This window comes from Gymnoscopelus microlampas (genome assembly GCF_963454915.1).
Source record: "Gymnoscopelus microlampas genome assembly, chromosome: 6".
Classification (NCBI taxonomy): Eukaryota; Metazoa; Chordata; class Actinopteri; order Myctophiformes; family Myctophidae; genus Gymnoscopelus; species Gymnoscopelus microlampas.
This window is the reverse complement of record NC_139943.1, coordinates 53,428,465-53,444,621: the sequence shown is the minus strand read 5'-3', so window position 1 is coordinate 53,444,621 and position 16,157 is coordinate 53,428,465. Positions and strand designations below refer to the sequence as shown.

General features: G+C 42.5%; 1 protein-coding gene across 1 annotated transcript in view; it reads left to right on the top strand.

Annotated features, from left to right (window-relative positions):
- The first annotated feature begins 604 nt into the window (after positions 1–604).
- LOC311046517 (actin nucleation-promoting factor WASL-like) overlaps positions 605–16,157 on the top strand; it is a 45,885-nt gene continuing 30,332 nt past the window's right edge. The window contains exons 1-5 of the mRNA XM_084058866.1: positions 605–796; positions 8,907–9,041; positions 10,960–11,046; positions 12,269–12,365; positions 15,969–15,992. Coding sequence (XP_083914992.1) covers positions 683–796; positions 8,907–9,041; positions 10,960–11,046; positions 12,269–12,365; positions 15,969–15,992 — 457 coding nt within the window. The 5' untranslated portion in view covers positions 605–682. The remainder of the gene's footprint in view (positions 797–8,906; positions 9,042–10,959; positions 11,047–12,268; positions 12,366–15,968; positions 15,993–16,157) is intronic.

The window sequence follows — 16,157 nt, the reverse complement described above, 5'->3', positions numbered from 1 at the left end:
GAATCAGGAGGACGAAACCATTCCGCTTGTCAGTTAGTTAGTGTCACGACATTCCGTTTCCCTCCATCCTGCAAAAAAACACAGTACCGACCAAACGGTTAAAACAAACACAAATGTTATTCTCAGCCATATTACGGTCTTGTCATTTCGTGGAAATAACATGTTTGCTGTGTCGGAGACCCCCGACACACACCCCCCTCGCTTTCTCATTGAAATGGTACGTTCCTTCCCCCCGTCCATGTTGGATGGACGCAGGCAGGCAGGCTCATCATCGATGGTGCAGCTGGACGCAGAGTTTCCTCGAATGAAAGTTTTAGGATCGTTCGTGCACCTAGATCACCACCACGGTTCACACGGATCATTTTAGGACCGAGAAGGTCACTTGTGGAGGACCAGATCCACCAGATCTGGTTGTTTTTTTGCAGGCAGCAGCTCCTCCTCCGTGGTGGTGGCGGGGCCTCCTCCAGCCCTCCTCACACACATACATACACACACACTATAACCCAGATGAGATGATCCTCCGTCTGCAGGAGGAGGACCAGCAGGCCTTGGTGGTGGTGGTGTCGGCGACCCAAGCCTGCATGGATGTTATGTTGATGTAATTCTACGAGCTTTAGAAGTATAACTGCGTTTTTTTTATTTATTATTTTGTTGGGGATTTCTTCCCCCTATTCTATAAACCATGAACAACCACCATAACCCTCCTCCACCCAGGAGGGTCGGTAACGTCGGCTCCATCCTGCTGACCCCTCAGGAGAACGACTGTCTGTTCAACTACCTGGGGAGGAAATGTATAGTAAGTTAAATAACATGTTTTATGTGTTATTAATATAGGAAATAAGTGCGACACCATAATTCATTCATGACGTTTTGATTTCATAGGCTCTATTCACAGCAGCCATATTATGAAGACATTCACAGGTGTTACCAATGAATGATGCTAATGAAGGCTCTGTTCCATTCTGGTCAAACAGAGTCAGGGTGCTGATGTTGTGCATGTTGGCTCACTGGAAACCTTCCAAATGGCCCCTTACAGGTGTGTAACTCTGAGAGTGTACAAATTGGTTCCATTTGTACACTCTCAGAGTTATGAGGGGACGGGTCGTGGAAACCACTGTGCTACACTAAATGGAACAGAGCCTTCATTAGTATCATTGGTAACACCTGGGAAGGAAGTGATAATATGGCTGCTGTGCATAGAGCCTATTTGCGTGATGAAGGAATGGGAATGCGTTGGTGTTTTATAGCCCCCTGCATGCGTGACTTGTCGTGTCACGACCGTCATGGATGAACTTCAACCTGGTTGTTTGCGCTTTCTCCATTTACGGCCCGTGCATCTACATAAACGTTCATATATCGACTATGAAGTGCTTACCTCGTGGCCACGGATGTTACAATTATGTACGGGCTTCTCAGAAGTACCCGTATATTCCGTTTTGTTAAATATAAAGCATTTTATTCCGAGCGGTGGCCATTTTCCCCATAGTTATAATGTATCAGAGTTCAATACGCCTCCCAACCGATAGGGTCGCGTAGTTGAAAGCATTTGGAAAAAATACAGAGGAAATGGCCACCGTTCGGATTAAAATGATTTGTATTGAACAATACGGAAGATACGGGTACTTCTGAGAGCCCGTACATAATTGTAACATCCGTGACCATGAGGTCAGCACTTTATATTGGAAATATGAACGTTTATGTAGACGTACGGGTTATAAATGGAGAACGTGCAAACACCAGGTTGAAGGACATCCATGACTGTCATGATGATATGATGACAGTCATGTATCAGGGCTAGCATCGTTAAAATAAATGTCTGTCTGGTCAACTACCTGGGCTGGAAATGCATCGTAAGTTAGATTAAAACCTGCTTATTTATTATTGTAGATTTGTAGGAAAGAAGTGCGACACCGTTATTATTCATTCATGGTGTCATGAAGGGTGCAAATGCGTTGGTGTTTAGTGCATGTGGGCCGCAGAAATAAGTATAGTAATAGCATAGCTAACATAATGAAGCAGTAATAAGTTGGTGTATCAAAGGCACAGTCCGCATCATGACATTATTAAAGCCACAGTCCGCATCATGACAGCTCAGCAGAATGTTCCATTGCTTTGGCTTTTTACTGGAACTGTGCAGGTTTTTGGAAGCTGGACCAAGTGTTGCCATGTTTTCTTTTTATAAGTGACGTGGGCCTTGTTTTTCTGTAAAGCACCTGGCAAATTATTTTTGGTGGTTGCATGTTTTTGGGCTTGTTTATAAAGTTCAGTTGTTTTTTTGGGCTTGCTTGCTGCTGTAATGTTGTTTTAAAGCAGTGGCTCAAAAACATTTTCATGTCAAGGACCCCCCCAATGTATTTGTCTGCAGACCCCTCATCTGAAAATATTTTATGCCAGTCATCTTCTGTCATTTTCTCACAAGACTTTTTTTTTATTGCTGTTAAATATAGATCTACAAGCTCACAACACGTCTCATCGCAACGCGGTGTGAGCTTGTAGATCTTCTATTTTCAAAAATCCGACGCTTAGAGGTTTAAAGCCCTAGTTGCTGCTTTTGCGCCTGTTTTCATAGACCTGGTTGCTTGTTTCTCTCGCTAAACCTGGCAACAATGGACTGGGCCTGGGCTGCTGAACCAACTGGACTCATCTAGAAGAAAACCAGCTAGCATGTAGATCTGCTCTTTTAAGGGACACCGGCGTACGATGCAGTATACATGGAGCGCGTAACGTTATGTTAGTTAAAAAGCAGCAGGGGTGTTAGTGTAGTTGTCGTGTAAAGCTACCTTACAGTATATATACTGTACACCGTGATGAAGGAAAGCTAAACCGCTGTTTCCATATTGTTCAATACTGTCGTCGAGATCCACGTCTCACGTCGGGGTCCTGTTGGCCATTGCTGCTCCCAGTTCTTGAAATGCAAGTCCTGTGTCCCTGGGCATTGTGTCAGAATATGTATGAGGCCTGGTTCCTCTGGACGATTGGGGGAGCCACCATAGCCGGATATCTGATATTACTTGGAGCGGTAGCAGTGACCAGCAAAGCTTGCCGCAGTTCACCATAGATCTGCTCTTTGGTTGGGTGAGATTTCCAGGAGATGTTTTTAAACACACGTGAGGAGTCTTGTGTATGTGCCGTCAAGACGGTCTTCTAATTCCTTTCTCATAGTCCATGTCTCAGCACCATATAGCGGGATGCTTTCAAACCAGGCCCTGAAGAAAGAGACCTTGGTGGAGGTTGAAATGCCGGACTGCCAGACTCTGAGTTTGTTGCAGGCGTCCCAGGCTTGTCCCTTTCTCCTTTCTGCTGTCAGCCTACATATGAACCAAGATATTAAAAGTCCTCGACTTCCTTAATGTGTGATCCATCCATTGATGTAATACTTGGGCGTGTAGGGTCCTCATTCATAAGCATGCATTCCTTTTTCTTTGTGTTTTAAAGTCCTACTTTGGCAGCGGCTTCTTCAAATGAGATGAGCAGTGTCAGAGCAGATGTTGTGTGCTCTGCGGTCAGGGCGACAACATCCGCATAGTCGAGGTCAGTCTGGTATTTCTCGCTCTGACGACTAGATCTTCTTCCATTCTTCCATCTGCCATTGTATGAGGCCTCTGACTTTATAGTTGGAGAGGCATTTTTGTTTGTTATCTCCATTAGAGTTTCTCAGGATGCTCCAATATGTGCCCTTTCCAGTTCCTTGGTTTTAGATATGAGCTGTTCTTCAAGCTCTCTGGTCTAGGCATCTTTAAGTGCAAACTTGGCAGCATCTAGTCTGGATTAATGCACTTCATACATAGGTCTGGGCATTATATCTGTATCGTGATATGATACGTCTGGGAGTTTGGGTAATAGCGTGATCATAATTGTTGTCTGTTCCTGGTCACTTAGGCCTTTATTTTATACTTATATAAACATTTTCAGAAATAGTAGACCTATAAGCTTAGGACATGTTGACTCGTGTGACATGACACGTTGTGAGCTGGTAGATCAGGTACTTTTGGAACGCTTTTGATTCAAAAAGGATTATCGACTCTATTGATGTTGACTTTTATTTGGTAAAAAACTACGGTGACATTTGACGTGCCAGCCTTATCTGGCCCTCTGGCAGTGTTTTTTTTGCGAGAGAAATAAGCAACCCAAGTCTATGAAAACAAGCGCAAAAGAATCAACCACATGAGCACTTTAAACCTGTATACATTGCCTATTTGAAAATAGCAGATCTACAAGCTCACAACACGTCGCGACACGTTGTGCTGCTATTTTTTCTGCAATTTCTTTTGTGTGTGGGGGGGGGGGGGGAAGGATTTTAACAACACAAATCTGGTACCCTGGCCCAAAATATTTTCAGATGGAGGGGTCTGTGCACAATTACATTATTTGGGATTCCTTGACATGAAAATATTTGAGAACCACTGGTTTAAACAAATAAGCAACTACAGCCCAAATAAGCAACTACACTTTAGAAACGAGCCCCAAAAAATGCAACCAGCAATGTTAACAAGCCCAAAGTCGCTTATAATAAGCAGACCTGGCAACCCAGGTGATCATGATATTGTGTTTCAGCCTGTCGCACTGCAGTTTGCATTCTCATGGAGGTGTACAACAAGTCAGCCTGGCTGTCAATCCTATTTACATTCATCCTGTGCTGCTCTGCCCTGTTGGTTATTATTATTATGCCTAGAAGGGCTCTGCTCTGCAATAGATCACAGCTTCATTGTAGCAAGGAGGCCTGTATGACTAATGAGAACTAGCCTGTTTTTATTGCACTTATTGGATGTGGGCCTTTTAATGTGACTCTTCAAGCTGGTGCCACACATATTTAGAATGTTGTTATCAATAAGAGTTACTTGGATCAATTTCCCAACCAGCAAAATTCTGACCATATTAGTGTGAACCTGGGTACTTGACCTCTTGGTGTCTAATGTTTTGATGTCAAGTCACAGAATAACACCCCCCGTGACCGGTTAACCACCACTTTTCATTATTCAACCAAAAGAAAAAAGACTGGTTCTGTTGTATTGTTAGTTTTTTTTTCATTATATTGTCCATGTCTAACAAAAACAAACTTTTCAGTACCTGTATTTCCTCCCAAGATTATCGGACTTCCCACAGCAGCACTTTCTGATATGAACAATAAAGCCATCACAAGTTTATCACTCACAATAGCAAATGACACTGATCTTCCCCTACATCGTCACTTCAGACTCATGCCATCTGGACCAAGATACAGAATTTTGAAATGGCAAAAAGTTCATTTTAGTAGAAGTTTCGTCCCTTCAGCCATTGCTGCACTAAACAGACTGCTCGCTGATATGATGGTTCTGTGTATACTGGGGGACTTCATGTAATGTCTAGGTGTTATGTTGTTTATGTGCTACATTATGTTGTTTTGTGCTATATGGTTATGTGTTTTTCTGTTGCAACAGACTATGAAGATGAATATCCCTGAGGGGACCATAAAGACTATTATTATTTGTATTAACACATTAAGACCTGAGGCCGACTCTACACATGTCTTCTAAATCCTAACATTCTTCTGAAACACTTATGTTGCTGTAATATCAGTGGTTCTCAAACAAATTCTTGTCAAAGACCCCCAAAATATATTTGGCCGCGGACCCCCATCTCAAAATATTTTGTTCCAGGGACCCCCAGAAGCAAAGATTTGAGTTTCAAATCTTGGCTTTAAAAAAAAAATATATATATATATATTCAAAGATTTGCACACATTTTCATGATTCTTTCAAAAATAGCAGATCTACAAGCTCATGTACTGTAGCTCTGCTTATTTTTGTCGAATGTTAGGCAGGGTTCATGTTGTTGACCAGTATCCTTTTGGTCTTCATACTCAATTTCTAATCATCAAATAACTGCTTTTGCATTAATGAGACACAGTAACAGCATTGTTTGAGTTTTTTTTTCTTCTTTTGTAACTCATCGTAGCCCTGTGACCTTCTCTGTTATGACGTGGGGGGTGACTTCATGTTGAAAAGTTGTTTCCTGGTGTTCCTCCTTAAAATGCTTCATAAATCACTAAGCAGGAAACCAGCCAAGTGACATTTCCTCTTCCTCGTTGGCCCTGCAGTGAATGAAGCACAGATTGGGGTTTGTTGTGTAGAGGAACAAAGCCCGGACAGGATGGTCACAGACCTCAAAACCACAGACCAAATAGAGTGACTATCCTTTCCTTCGTCATGCAGTGAAAGTGCAAGCTTTTTTTGTGATCACTTCCCAGTAGTTATGGAGAAATGCCAGATGCGTGTCTGTGCAATACCAAGCCTAATTTGGCAAATGCATGTCAAGGATATAAGGCCATATATATCTAGCTTGGAAAGCTATTTATTGATGTGCAGGAGGACAGAAAATTCTATCAGCATCTTGTTCTATAGTCGAGGCAGTACTCATGGATTAAAGTTCTCAGTCGCCATGACCTATTCGGTTCTTAAGTCTGACGTAATTTTGTAGTCCGACGTCGCGTCCGGGTCCAAAAGGCACCAGCGCCGTCCACTCTTCATTGTAAACAACATGTTGGAACCCGTAAATCTTTTTACAATAACCTCCTTTTTCAGAAATGAACCATTGAGGGTTAATAAGGGTCTTAATGCTAATATCATAGAAGTACAAAGTATTTATTTATTATTATGATTTAACATTATTATTATTAACATTAAAACACTTGGACCCGGAAGTTATTCTAGCGGGGCGCAACGTCACGTCTGAACAATCGAATTGCAGTCATTTGGATTCCATAGAAGCCAGCGTGCAACCGAAAATAGCAGACCTACAAGCTCACGACACGTCGCAGCGCGTAGACCGGCTATTTTCGGTTATTAGTTATTTTAAGATTAAGCAATAGTATACATGTTTTGGAGCATCTTCCATAAACATGAATGGTCTCAGAAATGTCATAAAAGCAAAGGTTGATGCCTCAAATCTGTGATTTCTTCAACTAATTTAGTTGGCTGTACGTCAAACAGCAGCAACATGGGTTTAGAATGAATGATAATACCTAAAACATCATCATTAAACGTGAGATTTTATTTTTGCTTTATTCCAGCGGCGAAGCGTCATGAGGGCCAGTGGGGCCATGGCCCGGTCAATAAAGACCCTGCCTGCCCCGTCTAGCTGCTCAAACTCCTGGGCAAGATTAGCCAGGAAAAAAAGAATTCCGCTCCGACACAGCCCATCCGCGACGCTCACGTTACTGCAGTGATAGATTGGCTGCCCCATTTTCACCTTTACAAAGCTAAAAGCTGCCTACTCCTCCTGCATATCAATGGTCCAAGTGTGACTTGTTAAATACTGTAGTCTGTAGGAGACATATAGGCTACTGTCAGATCATGTCCTAAGAGGAGTCCAAAAGAGAATGGATCCTGGGATTCATGAATGAAATAACGTTTTCCACCACTGAAGGATGGTAGAGTGTGTTGTTTATGTTGCTTTATGGCTGTTTAATTAAACGCGCGCGTAGGTGGGGGTGATCAGATCGTGGCCCGGTCAACATTAGATTCCACGCTACGCCGCTGCTTTATTCCATGAGTACTGTCGTCTAGGACTAAAGTTAGTCCATCTGTATTCTTGAGGGATTTTAAATAACATTTGTTCTGAGCAGGGCTGGATTAACACCTCACAGTGCCCCTGGGCACCACCAACTGCCAGTGCCCCCCCCCCCCCTCATGCGGCCGCGCGCGAAGCGCGGGCGCCCGCGTTTTACACTGTGTTATTCTATGTATTATACTATGTATTATTAGATAACAACAAAATGTGAAACATTTTCGTGACAAAAAAATAAATAAAAAATGAAATTATTATTATTATTATTTTTTTTTGGGGTGCCCCCTGATGCCCAGGGCCCCGGGGCACGTGCCCAAAGTGCCCATATGGTAGATCCGGCCCTGGTTCTGAGGAATGTTAATGGGTCTCTGATTAGAGTTTATTGTCTGTGCCATCAAAAAGTTGTGTATTATCACTATTGTTTCATTTTTAACAGGCTCTTTGAACCAGCTAGTTCTCCCTTGTTTGCTGTTCTTCCTTGTTTAAATATGAGAATATAATGAAATGTCACCGTAGTCCTCCCTAACCACATGTCCCCCTGGGATCTATACTTGGTACCCAGGTTCGATTTCCAATTCTGTCCAGCAGAAGCATGTGTTGAATTGTCCATTTCACAGGGGAAATTCAATTGTCAATGGCAGTTACAGTTTCCCCTTTCTTTTTTTTTAACGATGATTCTTCGCTTGCTCTTGCCATTGTTTATATGGCATCTGCATCTTCCAACCTAGCGAATAGTGACACGCCCACTTTGGTTATCAGTTCAGGGCAAGGGAAAACAAGTATTTTTATGGTTCCAGTTTCTAACCAACTTTTAGGGTTCTGAACCAATAGGCTCTATTCACAGCAGCCATATTATGAAGACATTCACAGGTGTTACCAATGATACTAATGAAGGCTCTGTTCCATTCATGGGCAAACAGTCAGGGTGCTGATATTGTGCATGTTGGCTCACTGGAAACACTCTGCTACACCAGTGGGTCTAAAGTTGGGGTCCAGGGACCCTCATGGGCTTACAAATGGCCCCTTGCGGATGTGTAACTCTGAGAGTGTACAAATGGAACCAAATGGACCCGTAAGGGTCCATTTGGTTCCATTTGTACACTCTCAGAGTTATGGGGGTCGTGGAAACCACTGTGCTACACTAAATGGAACAGAGCCTTCATTAGTGTCATTGGTAACACCTGTGAAGGAAGTGATAATTTGGCTGCTGTGCATAGAGCCTATTCATTTTCTGTGGAAAGTCAGCAGAATTAGGGCGGGGATAAAAGAACGGAACCAGTTCAATCCCGGTGGAAAAGGGACCACTGTGTTTGTTTGCACATTGTAACGGTCATCTTTATCTCTGTGTGTGTCCACTCCAGGCTCTATGCTCTGCAGTGGTGCAGGTGTACGGGGCCGACCGGAGCTCCTGTTGGGTGAAGAGATGCTGTGGAGTGGCGTGTCTGATCAAAGACAACCCCCAGAGGTCCTACTACATCAGGGTGTTCGACATCAAGGTGAGTGGGTGGGTGTAGCCAAACTAGCCTGGCCCCGGAGCAAAGCCACACGCAGGTGTGCAAAGTCAGCAAATTGAATTGGAAACTCAAGTCAATTTACTTATTTAAAGGTGTAGTTCACTTATTTTATATCAATTACACACCCCATGATGTTGTTTTTGTCGCATTCCTAAGCCAATAATTTGATGACCGGGTGTGTTGATACATTAGCCGGTAGGAGACGCTAATCAAATTATTGGCTTACGAATGCGACAAAAACAAAGAAAAATCCATGAATTCAAGGCTTCATGGGGTGTGCAATTGATAGAAAATAAGTACTTTTTTTGGACTACTTCTTTAAGTTTGGGATTTGTGCATAAGTGACTCGGAAGAAGAAGAAAAAGGTGTCATGATGGGAATATAATGCATAATAATAATAATAGCAAAGGTAGCTTTGGTGTCACCTGTTGCTGAGATTAAAATGTCTCTTGGTGTTTGCAGTCTCTGTTCAAGATTGGTTTTATACCAGGGGTCAGCAACCTTTTTGACATGAAGTGCCATATTTTCATTTTCTTGATAGATTAAGTTTAATTATGACACCACATCAAAACAAAAATATTTCCAACAGCTTTTGATTGTCCATAGGCTATACATCACAACCTTTATTTTCTTCTTCTTTAGAAATCTTTTCAGGATGTAGTGATCATTAGATTAGAGCAATAACCCACCTATCTCCCAGACCCCTCCCCAGTCAGAGTTGGGAGTTTGAATGAACATAGAATTATGTGCAGGATGTCATCTTTATATAGATGTGAGGGGACTTAAAGCTGCACTATGTAACTTTCCTCTTCTATCCCGGATTTTAACCTGGTTTTCTGAAAGTTGCATAGTTACATACATTTAATTCAACTAACTAAACGTTCTTTTTGAATATTTAATTTAAAAAGAAAAAAATCACACCCTGTGTGAAGGTAGCGGCGCCTTGATACATTTTGTCATCGATATGTGTTTATAATGTGTTTATAGCCATGTGTCACGTGAAGCTTGACCAATCACTTTGTTGACGGGTCTGACCAATCAGAACGTTGACGGGTCTGACCAATCAGAACGTTGACGGTGAACAGGGACAAAGTCAGGTATAGAGCAGGATCCGCTCTATACCTTGACCAATCACTTTGTTGACGGGTCTGACCAATCAGAACGTTGACGGGTCTGACCAATCAGAACGTTGACGGGTCTGACCAATCAGAACGTTGACGGTGAACACGGACAAAGTCAGGTATAGAGCAGGATCCGCTCTATACCTAAAGGTATAGAGCGGCTAGCGCCGCTAAAAACTCACTCACTCAAACTTGTGCCAGTGATCACCCTGCCCTGTGCCAATGTTGGCACCTGTGCCTAAGGGTACCTACCCCTGCTTTATAGCTTTAAGTGCAATGACACTTTGGAGGAGGTTTGGGTCGTTGCCATGATGTTACTACAAATGTTGGTGAGATATCTTGCTTCGTTGATCAAACATTGATGTCATTAAGTCCACTAAAAAAAACTCACTATAACAGATTCTGCCAATGTATAAAATTGTTTGTTAATTGGTAAAGATACTATCATCACTTCTTAAACACAATAAACATACACAGTGATTCGTCTCGGAAGCATACCTACCAGATCTTCTTCATATTCAAATAGTAAAACTAACACACAGCTGGCACCTGCTGAGTCGGGTTTTGTCATTTTATACATTGGAAGAATCCAATTTGTTTGTTGTTGTTGTTGTTGTTGAGTTGCATCATGGCAAGGCAATTACACAGCTCAAACCTCTACTACCAAATATGAATTATCCTTCAATAACATTTCTGTAATTATATTGCAATTCCAGCCTCTGTCAAACTGCAGCCAGAACCAGTTTTGAGCCGTTTCTTTTCTCTCTCTCTCTTTCTAGGAAGGAAAGACCATGTTTGAGCAGGAATTGTACAATAACTTCTCCATCACCAACTCCAGACCGTACTTCATTTCATTTACAGGCGATGTAAGTCTATAACACTATCTTTGATTAATCATAATAATGTGTAGCCTTTATAGAGCACAGTTTTATGTTGGCTTGCGTCTGTGACTTAAGACTCTTTTACGGGTAGTAGTAGTATCTCACTTCTGTGTTAATATGGATTTTCATGAAGGGTATTTTTATGATAGTTTTTGAAGGTGTAATTGTCCCCCAGGGCTCTATTCTTGCCCCCCTCCTTTTTTCCCATCAAATCTACACCAAATATTTGCCTATTATGGCGATAATGCTTTATTAGTTATAAATGTAAACAGCACATGGTACAGTCAGACATTAAGGCTAAAAGGATTACACAAAAAAAAGTCCTGGGGACTTGTTTCCATTGTGGTCCTATGTATTCAATTCATCAACATAGCAATAACCCATTAAGAACTGGAACGCATCTGTGTCACTTTAGATTTCTTTGGCTATTCAAAAATAGAAGATGTACAAGCTCATAGCGCGGCACCGAGTGCCGCGTTATGAGCTTGTAGATCTGCTATTTTTGAAAAATCGTGAAAAAATATTTTTTACATTATTTTCAAAAAACTGTTGGGATTTGGAAAACATTTTTAGAATCGGCCTCAGGTCTTAAAGGAGACATCCGGGCATTTTAAGTGTTATCTTTGATGTGTGGCAAATCACTCACCAACGTAGAAATGCCCATTGAGTTACTCCACAGATCCCCCTGTCGACCCCCACCGTTGGCATAATAGAAGGCGCGTTGCTTGTTTCTCTCCGAACCTGGCAACCCGGTGTTGCCAGGCAGAGAGATAAGCAGCCAGCGTTAGCTCGTTCTGTTATTAGCGGTTAGCTTGTCGGGACTTTCAGCGCCTGTAAGGGTATCATGGGACTCCCCAATGAGTGCTAGGAGAAAAAAAACAGACTTTGCATTTGTTAAAATAGGCGAATTTGGGCTATTCACGCGCCTCCTATTATGCCAACGGTGGGGGTCGACAGGGGGATCTGTGGAGTAACTCAATGGGCATTTCTACGTTGGTGAGTGATTTGCCACACATCAAAGATAACACTTAAAATGCGCGGATGTCTCCTTTAATGGGTTAAAAAATGTACACAATAATACTGTACATGTCATCAACAAATACAAACGCTGTATGTACAAAGGAGATGTGACATTACATTTAGCTCCCAGAATAGCGACGCTAAGGTTCATGTGGTTTTAAGTGGCTTGGTTTTGTCTGTCCCGCAGAGCTGTCAGATGGGGCTGAACTTCGCCAGCGAAGAAGAGGCCAAGAGGTTCCGAGTCGCCATAAATGACCTACTCGGTCGGCGGCAACGCAAAACTGGTAATCCACACAAACGCCAGAGTCTGCTCCGCCCCTATGCCTTCTCACAGCCAAATGACGTTTCAACTTCCACTAGTTTTTCTCACACGCTTTTTACTAACCAAATGACTAAAAGCCCTGCTCTCTCAAACCCATAGCTTTGAATCACACCTCATCCTATTGGAACTTCAGAAACTCTACAACGTCACTTCCATTTGTTTCCTTCTGTGACATTTTGTTTACGAACATAGAGCACCGAAGTCTGACGTAATTTACACATCCTAGGTTTGTCTACCTGGTTCGCGGTTTTCCACCCCCATTCTGAGTCCCCATAGACGTATTTAATATCGTATATAACCAAAAATAAACAAATGACCCTGGCGGTTTTACTCTTATGGATATGAAGCATCAACTGACGGTGAGAAAACAATAATGTTACTTCCGCCGAATTAGTTACATTTTCGCCAGAAACAGACTGTATCAAATATAAGTGACTGACTATCATAATACGATACGATACAGAACCTCCTCCCTGACAATATTGCAGAGACAGTCTGTTTATTTTTGGACCACAATTCTTATGAGACGATTCTAAGATGACCCAATGTTATTGTCCATAGCGAAATCACTTTACGAACCTGGGGATGAACGAGTGACGTCAGGACTTCTCTACTCTATAACTGAAAGCCTAACTTGACGTAGGTGCGTAGAGGCAGTCATACCATGGAGACAAATGGGTCCAATACATACGATTAGACTACAGATATTGCTCTACATACACATGCGGGATATTGTGGCTTCAGATGTACTGCAGAATGGGCTTACATATCAAAGTGCATAGATTAAAGTTCTCAGTCGCCACGACTCATTTCAGTCATTTGGATTCCATAGAAGCCAGCATGTCTTGTGTGGAAGCATGTTGCGCAGCGAAAATAGCCGATCTACAAGAGCTTGTAGATCGCCTATTTTCAGTTATTATTTTAACCCATTCAGACCCTAGGCCGATTCTAAAAACGCCTTCTAAATCCTTTTTTAAGAACCAAGTTTTCTGAAAAACTTCAAATATGTATTAAAAAATTACAAAAACAATATATAGTATATACTGTACATAGCAACCGTCTTGAAAGGTATAGTTACAAATAGGGCTTCCTGCCTTGTGGCAGCGGTGGCCTAGTGGTTAGAGGGGCGGCCTTGATACCGGAAGGTCCCTAGTTCGATTCCCCAATTCATCACATCAATCATGAATCACCGCTGAATAGCCCTTGAGCAAGGCTTCCATGCAGGGTCCGGCTGGAAACAAGCTTCGTGCTTAGTCCGACACCCTGGGTAAACAACAAACTTTGCTTTGCTTTGCCCGAAATGGGTTAAGATTAGAGCATTTGAAGTGTCAAACTAGCAATATGTTCAGATGCATATTCTATAAAATCGTAATGGTCTCCGATATTTCATATAAAAGCAAATGTTAACGCCTCAATCTGTGCTTCATTCACCTGGTTGGCACTATGTAGAACAGCAGGTGCTTCATTCACCTGGTTGGCACTATGTAGAACAGCAGGTGCTTCATTCACCTGGTTGGCACTATGTAGAACAGCAGGTGCTTCATTCACCTGGTTGGCACTATGTAGAACAGCAGGTGCTTCATTCACCTGGTTGGCACTATGTAGAACAGCAGGTGCTTCATTCACCTGGTTGGCACTATGTAGAACAGCAGGTGCTTCATTCACCTGGTTGGCACTATGTAGAACAGCAGGTGCTTCATTCACCTGGTTGGCACTATGTAGAACAGCAGGAACGATATGACTAAAACATCATAAACATCATAACTTTACATAATAGGCTCTATGCACAGCAGCCATTTTGGAGAAAAATTGGGCCTCTTCTTACTTCCTTCACAGGTGTTACCAATGATACTAATGAAGGCTCTGTTCCATTCTGGTCAAACAGAGTCAGGGTGCTGAGATTGTGCATGTTGGCTCACTAGAAATACTAGTGGGTCTCAAAGTGTGGTCCAGGGACCCTCATGGTTCCTTGAGAGGGTGTAACTCTGAGAGTGTACAAATGGAACCAAATGGACCCTCCCGGGTCCATTTGGTTCCATTTGTACACTCTCAGAGTTATGGGGGTCCTTGAAATTAAAAAGTTAGAGAACCACTGTGCTACACTAAATGGAACAGAGCCTTCATTAGTGTCATTGGTAACACCTGTGAAGGAAGCAAGGAAGGGGCCCAATTTCTGTCCAATATGGCTGCTGTGCATAGACCCTATTTACTGAGGAAACGGTGCTAGTGTGGGGGGGGGGGGGGGCTCCTTTCACACTGTTTCACAAATCACACATTTTCAGTCATGAGAGTTTATTTAGCTTTCATCCATGAAAAAGTGACTCATGGACAGGGGGGGGGGGTTGATTATAAGGCTTGGTTTGGGGGGCGAGGGCAACACTCTGTCTGTCTGTCTGTCTTGTTCCTAACTGGTCTGCTGCTGTCAGCACAGCGGTGTCCGTCTCTGTGGCTCTCTAGTAAAAGCAGCGGCGTGTCTCTGCATAGTTGAAAAGGAGAGGGGTCTGCAGCAGCAGCAGCAGCAGCATGGCCTCCCTCCTCTCCTCTCCTCTGGCTCCTGGCCAGTTTCCTCCTGTTCCTCCTCCTCCTCCTCTCCGCATGCCGGGCTTTTGATGTGAGCTATTTGCACAGTGTCGACCGAAGGGGTTTCAAAGGCACATGGCTGGCAGGACGAGCGAGGGTAAAGATCGGTGGAGCCCGGCAGAGAACTCGGCTTAGCTTTCATTACCTCTTTTTTTTTGTTTATAACATCTCTAACCCACCTTTCTCCTCCGTCGAGGTTTTCCTGACTTTCCTCGCTGTTCCTGACTGATGTTCCTCCCTGTGAGGTATAGCATGTTCTGTCTGGCTTGCAGAGGTGTAAAGTTACTAAGTACATTTACTCAAGTACTGTGTTTAAGTCCAATTTTGAGGTATATTTCCAATTTTCAATACTTTTACTTCTACTCTACTACATCTCAGAGGAACATTTTGTACTTTTACTCCACTACCTTTATTTGAAAAGTTTAGCTACTTTGTAGATTTAGATTTTTATTACTAAACATACATTAACCACTTAAGCTCTATATTTCGGCTATTTGAAAATCGCAGCGTCGCATCGAGGCGTGTTGTGAGCTTGTAGATCGGCTATTTTCAAAAGATTTTGGAAACTTGAAATGGGACATTCTGCATAATGAGTACTTTTACTTTCGGTACTTCAAGTATATTGTCATGCCCATACTTTGGTACTTTTACTTGTAATGGAGTATTTCTACATTGTGGTATTGATACTTTTGCTTAAGTAAAATATGTGAGTACTTTTTACACCACTGCTGGCTTGTGGTGGCATCGCTGCCTCAGACACAATGCAGGTGTGGATCAGAGCAGTCATTGACATAGAGACTTGTCACATTGGCTTGTACTAACTTCTTTCCAAACGCCCTTTGCCTCTCTGATAATTCGCTATTTTCCTCCGCACTTAACCTCACTATCTCCACAATTATCCTCTTCTGTTAGCATTGTTTTGGATGGGTCCCTTTTTTATGATTCGATTTCAAAACTATAATTGTGTTCATTTTTTGTTTTGCAGAGAAGAGACGTGACCCTCCAAATGGTATGTTTAATTATAACTTTAATAATAATGAAGATTTCCTTTTTAAAGTTCTGTCTCAGCGTGACACGTGGAAATTGTAGGTTGTTGCACTTGGCGTTGGCTTTTATCTAGACAGGGTTTATATCCATAGAAAGTCACAGTATATATGTCTTATGCAGCAAGCAA